Below are 22,904 nucleotides of genomic sequence, written 5' to 3' on the forward strand. Positions count from 1 at the left end.
AAAAAGTACCCAAGGGCGGAAATATGTTTGGGTGACTGCAGGAATTTTCCAATCACAAAATTCTTCTTCTGCGTTTGTGGGCTGCAACTCCCACGTTCACTCGTATATATGCGAGTGGGCTTTTACGCGTATGACTGTTTTTACCCTGCCATGTAGGCAGCCATACTCCGCTTTCGGAGGTGTGAATGCTGGGTGTGTTCTTGTTTCCATAACCCACCTAACGCTGACATGGATTACAGGATCTTTAATGTGCATATTAAATTTTGATCTTCTGCTTGCGTATACACACGAAGGGGGTTCAGGCACTGGCAGGTCTGCACATATGTTGACCTGGGAGATCGGAAAAATCTCCACCCTTTACCCACCAGACACCGTCACCATGGTTCGAACCCGGGACCCTCAGATTTAAAGTCCAACGCTTTAACCACTTGGCTATTGTGCCCGTCACAAAATCATTAAATTCATGTGAAATTGTCATAATTGGTTAGTGTGTTCAATTTCCTTTGACAAAAGTATAGGTTATACATGCTGTCTTTCAGGAGTTTTCATTCTAGATTTTTTTTTTTTTTTGGGGGGGGGGGTTGTTTTTTGTTTTTTTGTTACCATCCATGACCAAAAATCCCTTGTAAAATAGTTGTCACTGAGCTGAGGTTTGGCACTGAAAGGGTTAGATCAAATCAATGTGTGATTGTATATTCAACAATGACTGATGACTGCTTAAACTCTGTTGATATCCCATGACAACAGCATCCACTCCAGAAATGATTTTTAACCAGCTGTGAGTTAACTGTAATATACACTGCAAGCAAGAATTGATTTTTGTCAACAATCTTCTTGAAGATTTAACAAGCCAACTATCTATCAACAATAGAAATACACATGTTAGGTTTGTTTTTTGTTTCCCCCCCCCCACCCCCACCCCCCAAAAAAAATCAAAACGCAAAAGCGAGTTCAATTTGAGCAATTACAGGAAGCATTTATAAGCATCATCTCCAAAGATACTGAACTGTATATTAAGTTTCATCAACATACTGATGTTGGTCGTCAAGTGGAAGTGGAAGTATGACAAAATTATCAACAAATCACATGAGACCACACAAGAGACTGAAATTAAATGTTTTGTTAGTGCAGCCTTGACATCATCATGTCATTTGTAGACAGCAAGTTCCATGTCAATGTGTAAAATGGTTGAGAAAGTCAATAATAAAAAATAAATCAGAAAAATCAGCAAAGGATTTCATTTCATTCTAAATTAGTGATATACATATAAGAAGATTTTGTCCACCTGTGTAAGCATATCTTGTAATCTTTTGGGTCCAACATTTAGCACTGATACGGATGGTCTGGAGGGAACAGCAGATTTTTACTGCCTTACATGGCCCCCCAAAGTGAGCTATTTCATACTGAAGTTGTGGACACTGGTACTTGTATTAAGATTTCCCACCTTATCTCAAACTCCTGGGGTTCTGTTGGGGTTGGCAGAGTGAATCCAAAATAGATCATTATTGCACTTTAGATGTGCCAAGCACAAACCTCAAAATCATCAACAGTCATTCCAGACATCACAACCTGCATCACTGAGCAATACAGTTACTCTCTCTCTAAGAAAATGCACAGTTCATGCTGGGTTTGACATGCCTTAAAGTCATTATGGCAACAATACTGTAGTTATGCAGTATCACACTGAGCTGAACAAATGAAAAGTGTCAACCAACCTGAGAACAATATAAAAACAAATCCCATGACAGAAAACTGCAATATAAAATACCCACCAGTGTGTAGTTTGTGTTAAAATTTTCTTTTCAGAGACAGTCTGTATCAGTGGAGTGTACCGGTACAATCAATTAGCTACCATTACATTTTGTTCTTACGATGCATCTCCCTTTGTACAACGTGCAGGTGGTGTTGAACAGCTTCAAACATAGTCCTGAAGAATGTCATCTTGGCAACACTTTCTTGACCCAGAACATGCTCCAGGTGTTTCTGAGTATCTGTGTAGAAACCCAACTTCTTCCGCAGCTGATTCAAAAGCTTGATGCTAATGCTGCCAGTGTGGTTCTGCAAGTGAATCTTACGCTGTTGCTGAAGCTGAACTATCTGACCCTTGTCTTGTGATCCTTTTTTCACAGGTTTCATGGCAGTTTCAACAGCGGTTTTTAGATCCACCAACTTTGTATAGGCTTTAGGGGGAATGCTGGCAATCAGCATCACAAAAGCACCCTCTTTTGTGTACAGTTCATTTGCTTCATCAGGTAAAAGCAGTTCCAGGGGTAAATATTGGTGAGGTCTGCCTATGTGCTTTCCCTCTATGCTTCTAATAGCTAGCTGTAGTTCTTTGGTAACGCTTCCAAGAGACTTCCTCAAAGTCTTGCCATCCATGTCAACCAAGTTGGCAAAAGGTGGTGGTGATGCACTGTCTGTCTTATCACTTGCTTTGCAGATAACATCCACCAGATTGAAGCAGCTAGAAATTATCTCTAGTTCTAAGTTAATCTGGTCTGCACTAAAACTTTCTAGATTAAAAGACGGAGTAGTATTGTCTGATGTATGGCCAGTATTATCTGATGTACAACCAGCTCTACAGTTCCTGTTTGTGTTTGCAGTGGCAGGCGCTGAAATGCTCATATCCTCACTCACATAGTCCCAAGATGATTTTGAAGAACATGGCACATTTTCTTGGATTTGTGAAGACCCTGAGACATTTTCTTGGAACTCTGAAGATGTTGAGACATTTTCTTGGAACTTTAATGACCCTGAGAGATTTTCTTTGAACCGTGAAGAGCATGAGAGATTTTCTTTGAACTGTGAAGATGTTGAGACATTTTCTTGGAACTGTGAAGATGTTGAGACATTTTCTTGGAACTGTGAAGATGTTGAGACATTTTCTTTGAACTGTGAAGAGCATAAGAGATTTTCTTTGGACTGTGAAGATGTTGAGACATTTTCTCTGAACTTTGAAGATGTTGAGACATTTTCTTGGAACTGTGCAGACATTGTGACATTTTCTTGGAACAGTGCACCACCTGGGTCTGGTCTACTGTTGCTGTCTACAGACTTTGCTACATGGAACGAAATCTGATCAATCTCTTTACTGACATGTACATCTGCTGAAAAATCGACATATATATCTGCTGAAAAATCGGCATCACTTGTAAAGTCTGGCAACCTTCTATTCAATGAGGTCTGAGAGAGTACACTCGCAACCCGTTCACCATGGCTTGTGGATCCAAGATATTGCTTTTTCCTCAATGTTTGTTTGAAGAGTTTATTTGAAGAGGCTCCCTTCACAAGATACCCATTTTCCCCTTGTTGTGCTTCATCTGCATGAGACTGAACTGTTTGCCTTGCTGCACTTCCTTGGTTCCTTGACAAAGAACTACAACCCAAAGTTTTATGGTCTTTTTCAATTCTTGATAAAGAACTTGGATCAGGAACTGATTGTTTGTCTGGTTCTGCTGTATCAAGCACAGGACTGTTTTTTTCAAATGCGGAAGGAAAATGGTCCTTCACTTTGTCAGCACATGTAGAATGAACAGGTGTTTGATAATGCCTGTACTTCTCACTGCTTTCAGCCCTGTCCTTCACCTGGTTCAGCATGGGCTGTTTCTCTGCATATACAGGCTGCTCTTGAGAAATGGTTTTTACATCTCTTCTCTTTCTTTCGTTGTCATCTTCAATATCATCTTCATCTTCCCTTCTTTTACCTTTCTGGTTTGTCATTACTGATCCTTCATCATCTGCTATTTCCCTTGATTGACAAGCAGAAGAAACCATGCGTCTCTCTGCCAAAAGATTGTTTCTTGGGGGGACTTTTTCTGTGGATTTCAACACTCTATCATGGCCTCCGTGAGTGTCATAGTTTGATGGCGAAGCTTTGTGCTCTTTCTGTAAGATGTGATCATATGACCTGTGTTCAGGTTCATGACTTTCAGACATCTGCTGTGGTCTGTGCAGGTCACTCGAGGACACAACATGTTTCAAGCTTGTTTCTGCTTCATCTCTGCAATGCAAAGATTCAAGATCATTTGCTTTCAAAGTCTCACCAAAGCTCTTTCTTTTATGTTCCTGTTTAGAATCACAAGGTGCATGCTCGGTCTCTGCACTGGCAGATTCCCCATGTTTCCTTTTCAAACCATGTTTGTCTCTCACAGAAGCATCCCGCCTTGACCTCTTTGCTACACCTTCTGGCCCTGTCTCTGGCACCCATTTTCTTTTCTCTCCAACAATGTCCGTGAACCAATACATCACATCCTTCTTGCCTGACTGCTGCTGCAAACATCCACTCTCCACTCGCTTTGTCCCTGCTGCCTTGCCTGAGGTGCCTGGCTGTGTGGTGCATGTAAGTGAAGGACGGTCTGTGGGTTCGGAAAGGGGCTCAAACTGCCTGGTGTTTTCTGCAGAATGCTGGGGAGGCCCATGTGGAAACAACATCTGCACAAAAGACAGCTGCTGGTAAACTACACTCGGCGCAGAAGTCAAGCTGGGATAAGGTTGTTGTTGGTCTCCTAACATGCAGTTGTAAATGTTTTCTGGGTTCACACTGGTCTGACAGAAATAATCTTGCTCATGTGATGGCAACACACTACAAACATTTCGCCTGTCTTGTGTACTCCCTGTTCTACTTTCAAGAACTGGAATCGGAGAACCAGTTTCAATGTCCTTTTCCAAAGTGGTCATGTTCCTGTTGTTTTGAGTCTCAAATGAATTAACCTTTTCTTCTTTCTTCACCAACCTTTTCCCTGTTCCACTTATAAGAATTGGAATTGGAGAACCAGTTCCAATGTCTTTTGCCAAAAGGGTCTTGCTCTTGTTGTTCTGAGCCTCAGATGAAATCAATTTTTCTTCCTTCTTCACCAACATTTTCCTTTTACAAGGCTGAGCATGTTTCTTAGGACATTCAGAACTAGCAAAGGCACCACCACTGACTGAGCCACCAAGTCCATAGCGCCGCTTACTGTTGAAATATCCTGTTGTGCTCCAACGCCATTCATGTTTCTGTCTGGACACAGCATTAACACCAGCATTTCCTTTTTGAGCAACTGATGATGGAGACAACTCAAAGCTGCATCTTCTTTCTCCTTTTGTAGAATTATTTTCTGCAGACTGTTCCTCGGCTAACTGGTCCTTCAGGCTGTCTTCAGCTGACTGGTCTTTCAGGCTGTCTACAGATGACCTATCGTTCAGGCTGTGTTCAGCTGACTGGTCTTTCAGGCTGTCTGCTTCTGACGGGTCTTTCAGGCTGTCTACAGATGACCTATCGTTCAGGTTGTCTTCAGCTGACTGGTCTTTCAGGCTGTCTGCATCTGACGGGTCTTTCAGGCTGTCTACAGATGTCCTATCCTTTAGACTGTCTTCAGCTGACTGGTCTTTCAGGCTGTCTACAGATGACCTATCCTTCAAGTTGTCTTCAGCTGGCTGTTGTTTCAGGTTGTCTTCAGCTGACTGGTCTTTCAGGATGTCTTCAGCTTGCTGGTCTTTCAGGCTGTCCTCTGTTGACTGGTCATTCACAGTCTCTTTTCCTGACTTTTCCTGGTTGCCTTCAGTCAGGTGATCCATGGAGATGTTTTCTTCTGCATGATCTGTGAAGCAGAGTTCCTCACATGGGTCCTTTAAGCTCAGTGCTGCTGACTGGACCTCTGTACTGTCTTCTGCTGTCTTTACAGTGCTGCAGTCCAGTGGGACAACAGCAGGGTCTGGTTCCACACACAAGGATGTTTCCTCTGTCCCTGCTTGCTCGTCTTCATCATTCTCAGACACAGATGTGACTTTCTGACATACTGCACAGTTGTCCACGTCTACTTTTATTTTGCCCATGAAAGCCTGCAAAAAAAACAACAACAACCAAATAAATAAGTTAATAAAATATGAAAATGAGAGAGCCAGAGAAAGGCACAAAAGGAATTCTGAGGACAGAGAGGGAACAGACAGACCGAAGAAACATGGACAGATACTGAGACAGACAGATCAAGACGCAAACCAAAACCCAACAGAAAATGTGCACAGAACATTCAGTTATTAATATGATTAATCAAAACCCTTTCACCACCAGTCAATTTAGAGTGAAATACTCCCTGGTGCCAGAAGCACAGAAAAGATGGCATCTAAGAATAGCTGGGGATTCCCCTGTGATGTGACTCAAATATGGCATACCACTGAAAATTATGAGCAGTAGGTTTGTGAATAACCGGACCCATGATCTGGTGTACACATCAGCAACATGGGCGTTATACCTGGCTGGTGCTGAAATGCGAAACAGGCGGTGAAAGTTAAAATAATTTGTCTAAATCAACAAGTATGACAAAATCACAATTACGTTTAACAACAGACCCATCAGAAAGAATAACAATAATAAACAACATCCAAATATGAATAACACGCACCTTCAAAATATCAACCACCATAACTTCAGGGTTAAGCCTGGGATTGATGATAGCCTCTAGCCAGTGCTTCAGACCCACAGCAGACAAGGGCAGCGCACGACTCTCCCTGTTGCTGGACCCCACTTCTCCTGACAGCGTGCTGGTCGCTGAATCCAGTTGACGGGCGTTCACTGCTCCTGCGTTTTGACCTTTGTGGGTGGCTATGGCAACCTTCCTGACTTCATAACTGTGGGTTTCCTTGTTGTCCACATGGTCAGTCTGTGCCCTGAGACTCATCAGCAGATCCCATCTCTTGCTGCTCCAGGTACTGATGTCAGCCTGAGACAATTATTCAAGGGATAGTCTGTAACATTTTGGGGGGGGTTAGGGGGGAGAATGTTCATCATTCTTTTTTTCTTACACACACATTATCCATACATTCACATGCACTCATCATGCAGACACAAACCCAGGCATTCATGCACGCACACACACACACACACATCATGCAGACACAAACCCAGGCATTCACGCACACACAAACACACACACATAAACTCACTCAGTCACACATTCACTCATGCTCACACCCATACATGCACACACATACAATAATGCAGACACACATATGAACACAGACTAGCACAAAACTAACAGTAAATATTCCAACAGCCAATGGGGTCATTAATTTTTAATATTTTTTTACAATTACATTCTCACACTCTGATTAATTCTTTTTTTTTCCTTCTTCTTCTTCTTCTTCTCTTCTTTTTCAGCAGCAAGAATACCAACATGTAAACCACTCTGAAGCCACTTGGACTGTGACTGGAAAGTGTGAAGTTGGTATTGTACATCAAAGCCTCAAATAATTACAACTGTACAATGGTCAGAAGTAAAACACATCATTGACAGCATCGTCGTATTTTCTTTAGGAGAATGACAAAAATGATCTTTCTTGTTTTCAGTATATGCACATTTATTCATTTCAATGAATAAAATTAAATAATTATATTATCATCCAAAATAAATCCATATTTATTTTTTAATTTTTTTTAAAGAGTACCTTTCCTTCATCTTGTTTGATGTTTTTAGGTCCATTTGCAGACCTTGAAGTCTTTCCCTGGTGATCAGTGTGCATGCTTTGTTGTGCACAAAGCCCTGCTGCCTGTTCAATCATGGAAGAATTAACAGCAAGCTCTGCTTCAGTCATACCAGCTGTGCTGGCAATGCACTGACTTATGGCGTTCTTCTTCTGGCTGGTATTACCGCATGGACTTGTACTGTGCTCTTTTTCAGACTGGAGGAAAAGAACAGTAGCAATATTATTAGTTTCGCTTGAACCATCAAGATGTTCAGTTGTGGATACACTGTGTGCTCCTGAATATTCTGAGGCTAGGCCCTCCTCCTCCTGTTCTTGAATAATGCTTTGTTCAGCACGCCTTTTGTTCTGTTCTTGAATAATGCTTTGTTCAGCAGGCCTTTTGTCCTGTTCTTCTACAGGAGGCAATGTAGCTAGGTTTTCTTCATTGTTACTCACAGTGTCCTTTTGTTTGTCAGCAGGCGAGTTTTGTAAAATAATTCTTTGGTCAATAGGCTTTTTGTTCAGTTTTTGTACATGAGGCAGTGTAGTTGTGTTTTCTTTGTTGTCATTCAGTGTGTCCTTTTCTTTGTCGGCAGGAGAGTTTTGTAAAAAAGAGTATTCTGGTCTAACTGGTGCCTTGTTCAGTTGTGTATCTGCACAAGACAACACAGCTGTGTTTTGGTCAGTCTCTGTAAGAGAGTTGCTCAGTTCCTCTGCGGGAAAGCCCCGTGACAATGGGTGCTTTGAAGCAATAGTTTCCTGATTCTCAAACACAGACTCAGGCTGTGTTGTCCTTTTTGATTTTTCAGTCAGGTGTTTCAGCTGTGGAGTGCTTCTGCCACTTTCATTCACACTGTGCTCTTGTTTTGTGGACAATGTGTGTTGGTTCATCGAGTGTGACTGGTCAGACAAAGAGATATCCTCACTCTGAGACACACCATTCACTTGTACCCTGCTCTTCTGTTGTTTGATTACACTATCCTGCTCACTGGAGCTTCCATCTGCCTCATCCATGCAAACTTCCTCATGTACATGAATTATGGCTTGGAGTCCACTGGTCTCAGTTTCTTCATTCTCCCCATGAGACTCTTTTTCTTCACTGCTGGTCTCCAAATGTCTGTCTGTTGTACACCCCTCTGGATTTATATTTGACACAAAGTCATCAATATCTGCATTTTTGATGTTGCCTTTTTCTGTATGCAATGCTCCTCCTTCCACTTCACCAACCTGATGACAGGTCATTTTGTGTTCTTTCCCTGATTGCTGAGAATGCCCAGTACCATTCTGAAGTCTTTCTGGGGCTGCATCAAATAAACTCTGAAGAGACATTTCCATTGATGTGGCTTCGTTCTTCTTGCCGCCTTCCTTTAACAGTCTGTCCTCTCTTGCAGTACCCGGTGGCTGAAGTCCACCATCACTGTGTTGGCCAACTATCCCAACAGGACTGTCTGTGTTGTTCATATTTATGCTGCAGCTCCTGATTCCTCCTGATCTGCTTGGTAACTCTGAACTTTCTCTGTCTGATCCTTCTGCACACCTGCCACAGGAAACAGGACCAGCAGTTGCTGATGCGGGAGCTTTACCTGTCTCTGTGCTGAGGTGTACCAACTCAGCCTCAGTGCAGTTCCCTTCAGCATGGGTTGAGATTTCCAGTACAGGCAGCACACATGGGGAATCACTGTAAAGATATCTATCCTCTTCATCAGCATCTGAAGTCTGCAGTGCTGACAATATGATTTTATGCATATCACTCGAGCACTCCTCTTCAAAGCCTGTAGAGTTTCCAGCAGCTGGGACACTATAGCACACAATATCAGTGTCACTGTCTTTTTGTTCATCACTTTTTGATATCTCATCCAGCAAACTGTACCCAGTTTCTACCAGCCTTGATGGCAGTGGTCTTGTTGACAATGCAGGCAGTGCAGTTTGATTGGCAGGCACAGGACGCTGTGTGTTCAAAACAGCTTGTCCGTTCCAACTGTAATGTGAATCATCAGTGAATGTTTTTGGCCTAAGCTCAGGTGGTGTCTGGGGTGGCTGTACAGCAGGACACCCAGGAGTATCATGCTTTGCAGACTTTGGAGCATCTTGCTGAAGTCCTGGCAGGGCAGTTTGATTCGCAGACACTGAACACTGTGTGTTCAACACAGCTGGTATGTTCCATCTGTCATGCTGAGGATCATCACTGAACATTCTGATTCCAGTCTCAGATGGTGATACCTTGGGTGGCTGCCAAGCACTGTATCTAGGAGTTTTCAAGACAGTTTTCTGCACTGATTCATAACCATGAAACTCTGTGCCAGTGTGTTCTGCCGTTGATGTGGGTTGAGCAGACAACCCTACAGTTTTAATGGCAAGCTGTGTAAATTCCCTCAACATACCCAATGCACCTGACAGATAGCCTTGTGATGCAGGAGCACAAGCTGTTTCTGACAAAACACTTGTGGCAGGTGCTGCTGTCTGCACTGACCTTGAGCTCTCAGTTTCAGCTAAATTTGTTGACCCCTCTACGTTTACCTGTGAAACTGAGGAAGATGGCATGCTGCATAATGACAGTGATGGAATTGCTTTTGTTCTTTCCATACTGGCCTCTAACTGGTGGACAAATGCATTGTCTTTCTTGGGCAGCTGGTGGAATGATGATGGATGATTCTGTATTTCAATTCTTCTGACACTGGTCACCAAATCTGAACTTTGCTGATGAGAATGGTCATCTTGAAGAGAGTCTGTACTTCTAACCTCATCATTCACATCAAACTTTCTATTCCAGGTAAGCCCCCACGAATCTCCTGGATCTGTTTCAGCCTGTTCAGGACTGAGATTTCTACCTCCCATAAATTTACTGATTACAGCCATGACACCAAGTGTTGAAGTACCCTGGGTTTGTCGCTGTGGCTCACTGCCAACACCAGGATCATATTCAGAACTCGCTGAATGTGGTTCAGAGGATGCAGTATTTTTTCGTCGCCTAGGATCTCTGCTGATGGTGCTGTTCTTCTTGGGAAGTTTTCCATTTGGATGCAAGCAATGGCAGGTGGGTTCCGAAAAATCACTTTTCTTTTCTAAGTGATCTGACTGCACATGACTCTCCTGCTGCCTGTAGCTGGTATCATCACTGTGTCCCTGTTCAATGGACAGGGGATTCTCTGTGTTCTGACAGAGGCCTTCTACAGCAGACAGGAGATTCTCTGTGTTCTGACTGGTGTTCATTCTGAAAGAACTTGGCCCAACCACTTCATAAAACCTTGGATCTTGAAAGTTCAGACACACAGGGAACAAAAGCTGTTCAGTGTCTGAAACTCTCTCTTCACCATTCTGGCTTGTTTTATCTGTTTCTGCATCACATGCCAACATCTCTCCTGCCAACAATTCTTGTGTTGGTTCAACATGCAGACGTTTTGAATCAACACTGGGCGGTGAAGAAGAAGCGACTGCATTGGCTGAACGTGAAAAGTCATGTTTTGTAGATGGCTGTTGTAAGGTACTTCTGCCAACATGCGTATCATTTTCACTTGACAGCATACGAAGAGATGGAACAGGAGCAGCAGCACTGGTGGAAGCATTTTCTGAGTGAGTGTTCCTGTTGTGATAGCTCCCATTGGAGAACTCCAGTAGAGCACAGGGCAGGCACTGACGAGGATATTCAGCTGGCACTGCATCATCTGTGTACTCATACAGGTACACCTGAAAGTATATATATTTATTACCTTTAAATCAATCAATCCCTCTCTCACTCTCAGTCTCCCTTCCCCCTCTCTCTCTCTCTGAATAAAATTTATTTATTCACTCACTAATCTTTCTCCATTTGAATAGAATTCTCTCTCTCTCTCTTGTAAAGCATATGATAATGTTCATGATAAATCCATCATCTTCCAAACAAGTACTGCAAGGAGTAGGGATGTCATTGGTGTGCAAAGTTTATAGTTGAAGCATACAGAATTAGGAAGATAAGCAGTACATGTTAAGACAATAAGAGCTTCAATACCAAGATAGACAACAACAATAAAAAAGAAAAAAAAAGATTTCTGGTTGTGCTTACTTGAAAAATGAATTGTCAAGAGTTTGTTTGGCTACAAGTTTTTGTTTTTCTGTATTATTTTGGTTCATTGTTTTCACCATTATTGTTCTGATTGTACCCCATTGTCACTAGAGCTGTACAGCTAATGACATTAAATACTTCAGTGTACAGTGTTCAGTGGGTTCTCTCTCTCTCTCTCTCTCTCCTCTCTTCTCTTCTCTTCTCTTCTGTACACATGCAAATGTCTCATAGTTATGTATAACATATGATGGCAGAAGGTTGTTAAGAATGGTGTGACAGCTTGAATGAGTGTGAAGAAGGAAGAGTGTGGGGGGATGCATGAGGTGATATGAGCATATCAGTCTCGCATCAGTCTCCCCTTTCCCTTTCCCGAGTGACGTCTAATGGGGAAAAACCATCACTTGGCTAAATGTTTACCCCTGATGTTATGTTATCCCTCTCCCTCTCTCTACACACACACACACGTTACTCCAAGTTTTTTCTCTGGGAAAGGAATAACTGGAAAAAACAAAGCACCCAGTTTACTAAATTTGCAATCCCTAAATATACGTTATCATGTGGGTGTGGGTGTGTGTGTGTGGTGCTGTGAACACATAACCTAAGTGTGAAAATTTTTATTCGCCCTTCATGTAAGTATATAAGTTCAGTCATTTATCAATTCCTGATTTACGAGTGCACATGCACTGACACTCAGATTAGACGAAACTCTGCTGGTCAATTGCACTGGCAGGATTTGAGGATTCATGTAGATTTGCAAATAGAGGGAAGTAACCTCACCAGTAATATGTCATTTACTGATATGGATTTACGTCCCTTACACTGAAACTTAAGGGCTTTGACAGTGCAGATTTTCTGTGTGCCACAAAACTTTCTAAATAATCTTGTAAATAAGTTTTTAATTTGTGCGAAAGAAATACATATCAAAAACGCTATTTCACTTTAAGGAAATCTGACGACACTGACAGGTCACAGCAGCAAAAGAATCTGCAGGTGGAAATTTTGTTGTTGTTTTTGTTGGGTTTTTTCATTATCCATCTCCTAACTATGCAGAACAAAGTCACCAAAAAATAACATAATATGGGTCAGTGAAGATAAAATGGAACCACAACACAAGTAAGAAGTTTCAGTACTGACTCAAGATTGGTACAAACAAAAGGAAATTTTCTACCTAGTGGTTGAAGACAAAATTTGACAAAAAAACAAGAACGCCAGAGAATTGACAGACAGACAGAAAATACAAAAAAACTTAGCCGTATGAAGAGCACAGGAACAGGAGTCATAATGGCTGCCAGAAAAAGAGGGTGCTAGTCAGGGGGGCAAAGGGGAGGTTACCTACTTCCGGGAGGTTATCGGCCGTAGCTACTTTCGTTTTCTCCGCATAGGCGGACAGTAGTTTGCACAGGACAGGAATGTCAGACCCCTGCTGGAGTCTGCACTAGTGGGTCACGGTTAAGTATGTGTAATTAAAAACAAAATTATATCACAAATAATGTGGTGCTGTTACACCAGAACTGGTTCCTGCCAATGTATACAATACAGACAATCTACTTTGATTTTGATGATAAAATCATATTCTCTTATATCTTAAACATTATTCATCATTTGAATGACATGCATACAATCCATGATTTAAAATCACACTCATCCTTGCTAAAGATAACTGGCACAGGTTCCATGACTAAAAATCACATACACCTGTGACTTGCTGAAGATAACTGGCACAGGATTCATGACTAAAAATCACACCCTGGCAAGGATCCATGACTTAAAATCACACCCACATGTGACTTGCTAAAGATAGCTGGCACAGGATCCATGACTAAAAATCACACCCACCTGTGACTTGCTAAAGATAACTGGCACAGGATCCATGACTAAGAATCACACCCACCTGTGACTTGCTAAAGATAACTGGCACAGGGTCCATGACTAAAAAATCACACCCACCTGTGACTTGCTAAAGATAACTGGCACAGGATCCACAACTAAAAAATCACACCCACCTGTGACTTGCTAAAGATAACTGGCACAGGATCCATGACTAAAAATCACACCCACCTGTGACTTGCTAAAGGTAACTGGCACAGGATCCATGACTAAAAAATCACACCCACCTGTGACTTGCCAAAGATAACTGGCACAGGATCCACGACTAAAAATCATGCCCACCTGTGACTTGTTAAAGATAACTGGCACAAGATCCATGACTAAAAAATCACACCCACCTGTGACTTGCTAAAGATAATTGGCACAGGATCCACAACTAAAAAATCACACCCACCTGTGACTTGCTAAAGATAACTGGCACAGGATCCACGGCTAAAAAATCACACCCACCTGTGACTTGCTAAAGATAACTGGCACAGGATCCATGACTAAAAAATCACACCCACCTGTGACTTGCTGAAGATAACTGGCACAGGATCCACGACTAAAAAATCACACCCACCTGTGACTTGCTAAAGATAACTGGCACAGGATCACTGCTCTCAAGTGGCGTCAGGCTCAAGTGTGCGTCAAAGTTTGGAGTTGGCTCAATAGACTCAACTGTGCCAGACTCTGACAATGGCAGTTTCTTGATACGACCCAGAATGACCTGTCAGGGCAGAAAGTCATGTTACAACACTGTTTGCTTACAACTTCAGGCACAGAGCATGTTCACGTGTGTTTACTGTCCCTAAATCATCACTGTGAATAAGTTCAAAGAAAGAACTGAAAAACATGTATATCAGAAATAAAAAAAAATTTTAAATTATAGGGAAAAAAAGATTATACTGGCTGTTTTACTGGTAAGAGGAAAAAACAGTTATGCAAATCTGTGTGAGTAGTAAATACAAACACTAGCATTTTTGTTTTAACCAGCATAATTGGTTTTACATCAGCAGAATGACAGAATGAAGTACAACCAAACAAAAACAATATCTGTACGAGCTGGCAGTCTGTATTGATTATGATTTTTAATCATGTGAGGGAGAACAAAGACCACATCACCACCACCACAGTTCTGTACAGGTGAACATCAGACAGACAGTTACAACCACTACTTCTTCTTCTTCGTTCGTGGGCTGCAGCTCCCACGTTCACTAGTATGTAAATGAGTGGGCTTTTACGTGTATGACCGTTTTTACCCTGCCATGTATGCAGCCATACTCTGTTTTCGGTGGTAGTTACCACTACAAGTTTAAAGACGCAACATATAAGACAAAAGTAACTTACCTTAAATACAAATATATAAGCAGTCCTGTGTTTCACCTGTGACCTGAGTGCCACATCCAGATAACGGAACAGGTAAACACCTTGACTGGGCTTTCCTGTCAACATCACAAACTGAATCAAACATGCTATTTAATTCAGACTGGTCACCAAATATACTAAGCATGGATGATTACAGCAAAAAAATATATTAATCTTTCCTAGGGTTTTCTGTGTTTATAATAAGCTGAATAAAGTGGGTTTCTTTTTTTCTTTTTAACTTTAATGGTGCTGCATGACCTGAATGCAACTGAGGTAAAAAAATAAAAAAATAAAAATCAAAGTGAAACAAAAACAAAAACTAAAAAAGCTAGTCCCTTCAAACCCCCCCCCCCCCCATCCCCCTCCCCCCATCCCCCTCCCCCCCCCCACCCCCCACACACACAAAAAAAAACAGAACATTAAAACATGGAGGCAAGGAAGGAAGAGAGTGTGGAGCTTCTGAAAACAGTTTACAGAATGTGATTTTTGCATATTTCATATTTCATTCAGGAGGCACCATGATTGGGTGTAATCAGAGTTTGAGGCCCTGCTCTGCCTTTGTGTTGTGTCCTTGGGAAAAAAACAACTTTACTGTGACTTTCCGAACTCCAACCTGGTGTAAATGGGTACCTTACTTCTGTCAGGGAAGGTTAAGATGACAGAGGCAAAGGATTGGACCCAGCCTATCTTTATATATTCATCAGATGGAAACACCAACAAAACACAAGAAAAATACTTATCATTCAGCATGTTATCATATGAGTAAAAATAAATAAATAAATTTAAAAAAATTAAAAAATCACACACAAACAACTGTGGAAGAAGAAAAAAGCATACAAAATATTTTCTATAAATTCACTGAGCTGTATGGTCAGCAAACATCACTGACACATACCCTGACCCCTCGTCCCACATCCTACCCACTAGTTTTAAAGCTCATGAAAAAAAAAAAAAAAAAGTTTTCTTCAATCAAATGAAATACTGTAACAGTTCCAAGCAAAAGATATTCTTCAGAGCTGTACACTGCTCTCACAAAACCCCACCTCTCTCTTTCCCTTGAGGGGAAAGAAAATTTACTAATTCAATGAGATTTACAACAGACTAACAAAACAAAAAAAACACCTTTTAACCATATAAATCAATGAAGTTTAATTTGTATGTAGCCGGGTTGGCTACAATCTTCGTTGGGCCAGCTTAGCAGACGACTTTTGTGACTCCCCGAAGGTTACTAAGGAAGTTGTAAATCGGTCACAAGTTATCTCCCTTTACAGGGAACTGTATGATGATTTTCATCAATTTGTTAAATTACAAACACTTCCTTATAGATGAGATTATAGTTTAATGTTATGGGACTTCAGAACGACCATATTTCTCAAATGTAATGATATCATTTGGCCAGAAAGCCTATAACTTTTTTAAACTAATATTTATGTGAATGAGTTTTGGCGCGATCTTCGAAATCCACTCAGTTGAAACATACAAAATACCTTCGTTTTCTATAAATCGATATAGTTGCCGTGGAATTTAGAATGTGCATTAAAATGTAAATGATTAAGCTTTCTTCTCGTATACTGCTTTCCGTGTACACCTAAGTTATAGGCATGCGATGGTACGAAATGTCTGACAGCATTTCGGCCCCACAAAACTATCTCTTCTTCAAGCCATTGGAATTCGTCAGTGCCGATTTGAGCAAAATATGTTTTTACAATACCTAGTCATTTTTATAGCGTGTCTTGCAGATGTTTGCATTTCTGTTATCAATCTGATTAGTATCGTGTATGTATAATTGTGTTGTAGTTGGTTTAAACGAAGTATTTCATTGTCGATCACAAGTGCCAAAAGCACCGCCAAGGCCAACACAGGAGCTCTCCGTTGAGTTTTCTCTTGAATTTTGACATAAAAAATCTTTAGAAGCAGATTCTATAGATGATTTTTATATAGTTGGAAATTCAGGATTTTCAGTTACTTAACTGTTGCAATTATATTACATATCGCGATGTATTGATTGTTGTAATGTACAAAATGATACATGAACTCGTTAAAAGCTCGTTCATTCAGTGACTCTTTTTGTTTATAGTTTTTAACTACATTATTTTTGTAGAAAATGGTTTAGCTTAAGAAAATGCTCGTTTTGTGTGATATATAATATGTCTATGTTAGTTCCATGAGCCGAAAGTCAGAAGCCGCTAAATTTGGTCAAACAAACACAAGCTTGGCCCCTCAGGGTTCGCGGAGGGCCGGTTTCGTGAGTCGCTTCGCGGCGCTGGCTTTGCGGTTCGGCGGAGCAGAATATAAGGAGTGAGCCAATGCCAGACAAACAGAGAACTCAACTGGCCTGGAAGAATGAGAAAATAAAAGAAGAAAACCAGCGCACTGCCTTCCCGAGTCTACCTTGCCTGGCTGCAGCTCTCTTCTGCAAACACCTTATACCTGTCTTCACCTTCTCTAACACCACCTTACCACCCCATCACATGTACAATAAATTAATTCTTGACAATTGAATGTCAGTCATCATACCTGGGGTAAGGATGCAAATCATGACATCATACAGAAAGAGGCTCACCTAAACTTTGATTTCTGCTGGAACTAGTCCGCAGTCCGTATCTGGCAATCTTTGAGGCCTGGGCTTTGTCCTTGCAGATGAAAAAACAAAGTGTTTCTTGTGACGCATGACTCCCACGCTGCTTTTTCAGATCACCTCGTTTCTGTCTGCAAATATACATGCCAACACACATACAAAAATTTTCAGCTGGTCACAGCACATAAACTTTTTAGCTATATTATTCTAACACACTTGACGGTTTGAGCAACTGATTTCACAACTTGATATGTGAAAATATTAAATACCATGAAAAACCAATCCTTTAATAAATAAATCATGACAACAATATAAGATGATATCTTTCTATACATATAGCTTGACAATTCAGTGCAAAGGATATGACGGCTGTTCAATACATTCTGAAATGTGGCTTTCTGAAAACACCTACTGGCAAGCAGAGCATCATACCAGATATGACACACACAATAAAGCTTGCCTCTGTGAAGAGGACAGCCCATTTTTTCCTTCTTTTTTTTCCAGAGCACACACTGCTTAATTTTCTTCTTTAAAAAAAATATTTTTAGTCCAGTATACAGTAGCTAGGTCATTGTGGAGATTCAAGCCCCATAATATTGTTTGCACCTCCATTTATGTTTGGGGAAACTTAGTTTTTAGACTACTTCCAGCAAACTGCTTAATCCCACCATGGAATAGCCATTCTTGAGCTTATATTACTATTTCATTCATCCATGAATCAACTTTTGATATCTTCTGAAAAAAACACCCATGCTGTATTCAGTATGCTCATAAATCACAACATTCTTTCAGAAAATATCAGTAAAAAGGCCCTAAAGCACTTAATCACTGCAGTCCCCCACCAAATGTCTAATCTACACAGCCATTTATGCCAGGTCTTTACCTGCTGCAAAGTCTTACCTGTAATTCTCCTGCACTTCAGAGGTGGGCCTGACCATACAGACAGCAGCAACTCTCCACTGCCTCCTGAAGTTGGCCAGGGGGAAGAAGCATGTGTGATCAGCATCCCTCATTAACTCCTGAAACTCTCTGTCCCTCCGTGACACATGTTCTAGTGTTCCTGTTAACAGAGGGAGAAATGGCGCAATCAAAAATAGCATTAGCGATATGCATTTATACACAACAAAACAAAAAGGGTTAATTCAAGATGATAACCATCCTCTCATCATCCTGGGTATTTTCCTTTTTGACAACAGACTATAAATTGATCTAGCCCTGAAGTTCAGTAAAGGGCCTGTTCCTTCACACAGATTTTGTGATGACAAAGGGATAACAAATCAGCTCATCAAGAATGATCATGTAAACAGGACCTCTAAAGCAACATCAACATCATAACAATAGTGAAAAAAGTAATTAAAGTATATTTATAGGGCTGAATCTTGTACAGAGAAAAATCAAATCGCTTTCACACCAGTCATTCACACATATGCAAAACTGATTCAGAAATCCCCCACATACACACACACACATGTACCCCTTCCACTTCCATGGGGTGAATTTCTGCCACAGTCTTCTGTGTCAGCATATTCAAAGTGCACACAGTCATTCCTTCAAAATTATATCAGTCATTCCTTCAAAATTATATCAAACTGAACTGCTCGATGAAGTTGTTGAGATTAATACATACTTTCTTCTGATAAAACATGTCCCTACTCTTCTGAGAGCCAGTGAAAAAAGATAAAAGAAAAGCCACTGTGTTTGTGGCAAGAAGCCACAGCTAGCTGTGAAGAATTCTGTAAATTCATTACTTTACTCAAGTATCCAAGTACTAAGTAGTATCTTCAATAGGATGACCACATTCTTTTTACCTCAAATAGCCATATAAAAAAACAAATATGCACAATGTTCTCAGTAAAGTTAATCATACAGTATCAAAATTCTTACCTGTAATTTTGGCCTTGTTTATTTTTGGAATGCTGAATGTTCGTGGTGGAGAATAACTACTGCCATCCTTTTTTTCGTCTATTCTTGCCATTTTGGGGGTCTACAATAATCCAGTCAACATACATTGTCAATACAAATGAGAAAACAAAAAGGAAACTCATGTCAAGTACAACAGACTCAACATTTACATTTTGTGAAAGTGGAAGGAATACTGAAAAGGAACACACACAAAATGTCAGTTATTTCAAATTACAAATGCTATTTAAAAGTACAAAAATTAATTAACCTGCAGGCTACACATAGGACTGATAGTCACATGGTCAACATTGTGTTCTTAGAGTATAACAGTTGACAGGCATACAAATGACATGCGTAAAGTATATGATTAAATGACTTGGTTTTTTAAAGAAAACAGGAAAATAATTAAACAGAATCAACAATTTAAATACAATGAAATATGACATAAAATAAAACAAACAAATAAAAAATAGGGAAGGAATGGGTTGGTGGGTGGGTTTTGTAGCTATAAATGGTTGTGATGATTTTGTTTTGAACTTGACAATGTGTGCATGTGCAGGTTTCGCTCTGTGTGTGTGAATGTGTGTCCTTCAATTGTTTATTATCATCTATCACAGAATGACCTTTATTGACATACTGTGCATGATGCTGTGACCACAAACCAAACAGAGTAAGTAAAAATAAGTAGAGATAAGAGTTGTTTTTACAAACATAAACAGTTTTCACACCTCCATCCAGCATCAGTAGCCCAGGGTTTGGCCCCGACTGGTACAGCCCTGGACTTCAACAGCCCTACTTTGGTTAAACCCAGGACATTATCTACATCAAAAGGATAATTTTTTCAGCTCCCTCTTGAAGGATGACAAGGTGGGGGTCTCTGCCATTAATGCTGGCAGTGAGTTCCAGACTGGAATGCTGGTAGTTATTGGGAAAAGCTAAATTCTTTCATTCTAAAGCCTTTGCTTTGTTACTATTGTGTATAAGAACTAAAGAAATCTCAATGCTAATCAAATCAATCCTTTACAGATCTCTAACATATAATATCATTTATATCAACCAATCTAAAGTAATAAAATGTGTTTAAGTTATTAACCCTTTCAGTGGCAAGCCTATTTTACGCTTAGTGACAATTATTTGCCAAGAGATGTTCTGCTTTTGGTCATGAAAGGTAACAATTCTGGCATGTAAACTTGTCAAAGATATAGAGCCTATACCTTTCTGAAAGGAATGTAAACACATTATCCTATCATGGCAATTGCATGTGAATTGAAATTTGAATGATTTTGCAATTGGAAAATTCCCACAGTGATGCAAATGGAAAATTCCATCCTAGGGCATTTTACTGCACACCAGAAGGGTATGGAAACTAACGTAACTCTTTCACTGCCAAGTTTCTGTGTGAAAAATGCTCCTCAGTGCATTACATTTTTGATACGATGCTCTCAGTCATGGGCTTTGGTTCATGTCAAAACAACACAATGGACTTGTTCATTTCAAACTCAGTCAGGGGACAAAGGTTAGTCAAGCTATTGGCAAGGAAACTATGTCGACTAAAGTTGCCTATGGTGGTCCACTGTCTAGTCAACTAAAGTCGCCTATGGCAATGAAAGAGTGTGTTTATCAAAAATGTACACAGACAGCTCTTAAAATTTAACTATGAGATAAAACTAGATTATTACAGTGTCTTATTTACATAGATGAAGTGCCTTCTTTATTTTGATAGATAATATCCTTTGTGAACCAGGAACCCCTTGTAATAAAGAGATGTTCCAATGTTCTGTTTTCTTTCCAATATACTGCTTTACTTGTTATTTTACCTTTATCTATTTGATCGGCATGATTGAAATATCAATTCATATCAGTAAAATGTGTATATATTTAACAGTGTTCAAGAGCTTGAACTCCTGATAAATACAGGAATGGGTTTTTTGGAGGGGTTTTTTCCCTGCTTTTAGAAAATGAAACAAACTACTGAACTAGAACATTAAATTCTGTGTTTCTGCATAACTTAGAGCCGGGCCAACAGCAAAGTGACAGCTGTAAGATCAATGGGAAGTCATTTTCAGTTAAGTTTTTTATGAAGGACTATGACTCTCAAACTAGGAGGCAAGACTGCACTGGCTCTTGGTGCTGCAGCCTTGGGGTATAGTTGGCCTTTGGGAACCATCCCAACGCAGACTGTCCTCTTGGCCGAAAGAGTGGGGATGTAACTCTCCACTATAATCAAATTCTAACCCAGATAGTTGGGACAACGGTCGCCTCCTCTATTGTTCTGACGGTCATAGTTTGACACGACTGGGGGAGGGGAATCATTTGAAGTACAACAATAAAGAAAAATAGGAATAGCTTTTTTGACAGCCTAACTGGTAACAGAAAAAAGTAATCTCCCCCTAAGTCTGTTCCAGGTCTTCTCATCCAGCTTGCAACTCTGACACTGTGACTTGTCTTTTCTCTGTCAACAAGAAGTGTAACTGAAAGTTAAAATTCCAGTTCCAAAATCTCACTGGTCATGAAAATGAAAAGAAATGTAAAAAAAATTTTTTTTTTTAAACACGCACACCAGGTTTGTTGTTGTTGTTGCTGTTGTTGTTGGGAGACTTTTCTCAACAAATTTGGGCAAAACCACAGCAAAGCAACAAATGATGATGAACATTCTTAACAACTACTTTTTAATAATTATAATAATATGAACGACTCTCTCTCTCTCTCTCTCTCTCTCTCTCTCTCCCACGTGAAAAACACTGAGCTACGATCACACACACACACACACACACACACACACCACACTTGCTCACCACTCGGACAAAGGGGAATTCCCCGACCCGAGTCCCACAGGCCATTCATGTATGATAGATCCCGGACTGAGGACAAAGAGAACGTGACTCTCGTGTACACTATAAGCCTCTCCTTCACATCCTGGAAAAAATATTCAAACTTTTCAAAAACATTGCATCTTCTCCGCACTTTCCTGAAAACTCAGTCAGGAAGTTTCACACGAGACTTGGACGTGTTGTCAGGAAGTGCGGCCGAATTTGGCCCAATACTTTTTTGAGAATCTGATCACATGACCTGAAGTACCGGGGATTTTGGGATTGACTTTTCATTATCAAAACGAGGCTCAAGGAGGTTCTACTTTCGTTGCCAGCAGGTGCTGAAGCCAGGTTAAAGGCTTGACATTTTCGTACGAGTGACAAACACAAGCACATAGCTGTGTGTGTGCGCACACACACACACTGTAAACAAAACCATTCAGAAGTATTTGAAAATTTCGGTTTCGATCTCAAGGAAGAAGCGTTACTTTGTTCGGACTAATCCACATTAATTTTGCTTGGCAGATCCCATACCCTGCAACAGCATGGGCCAAACGCACTCAGCCAGGTCCAAAGTGCATTACATACACAGGCCTATTTCTGTACCCATCACTTGCGCGGATTTATCCAACAGTATTTGCCAGAGCAGGAAAATATGCAGACACTTTGATGGGGTACCTTGTATGAACCTAGTTACACATCAGGGTGAAGGGCGGAAGTGGGGGGGTTGGGCTGTTTAGCTTTCTACACAACGCGCACACTGCTGTCACTGTGACAGTGGTCCCGTGCACCCTTGCACATTTATGTTGCCATGGGTTCTTTTTCAATGCGCCAAGACCTAGCATGCTTACAAAGGACCTTGGATTCTCGTCGCATCCGAATGACAAGACGCTCGGTTTGA

The 22,904-nt window shown here is 40.7% G+C and overlaps 1 protein-coding gene across 2 annotated transcripts; it reads right to left on the minus strand.

The window, feature by feature from the left end:
- Window positions 1-581: 581 nt before the first annotated feature.
- Window positions 582-22,221, minus strand: LOC143285001 (uncharacterized). 2 transcript variants are annotated; one of them, XM_076592179.1, is made up of 10 exons: window positions 21,989-22,221; window positions 19,922-20,012; window positions 19,176-19,275; window positions 18,192-18,351; window positions 17,277-17,422; window positions 14,696-14,790; window positions 13,929-14,075; window positions 7,423-11,124; window positions 6,381-6,698; window positions 582-5,820 (listed from the first exon to the last, which is right to left on the minus strand). In XM_076592179.1, exons 2-10 carry the CDS (start codon window positions 19,925-19,927, stop codon window positions 1,855-1,857), a joined length of 8,640 nt encoding a protein of 2,879 aa, XP_076448294.1. In that variant the 5' UTR covers window positions 19,928-20,012; window positions 21,989-22,221; the 3' UTR covers window positions 582-1,854. The 2 variants fall into 2 exon arrangements, with proteins under 2 accessions (XP_076448294.1, XP_076448287.1); XM_076592172.1 differs by lacking the exon at window positions 19,922-20,012.
- Window positions 22,222-22,904: the final 683 nt, after the last annotated feature.

Source organism: Babylonia areolata, chromosome 1 (genome assembly GCF_041734735.1).
Source record: "Babylonia areolata isolate BAREFJ2019XMU chromosome 1, ASM4173473v1, whole genome shotgun sequence".
In the NCBI taxonomy this organism is placed as follows: domain Eukaryota; kingdom Metazoa; phylum Mollusca; class Gastropoda; order Neogastropoda; family Buccinidae; genus Babylonia; species Babylonia areolata.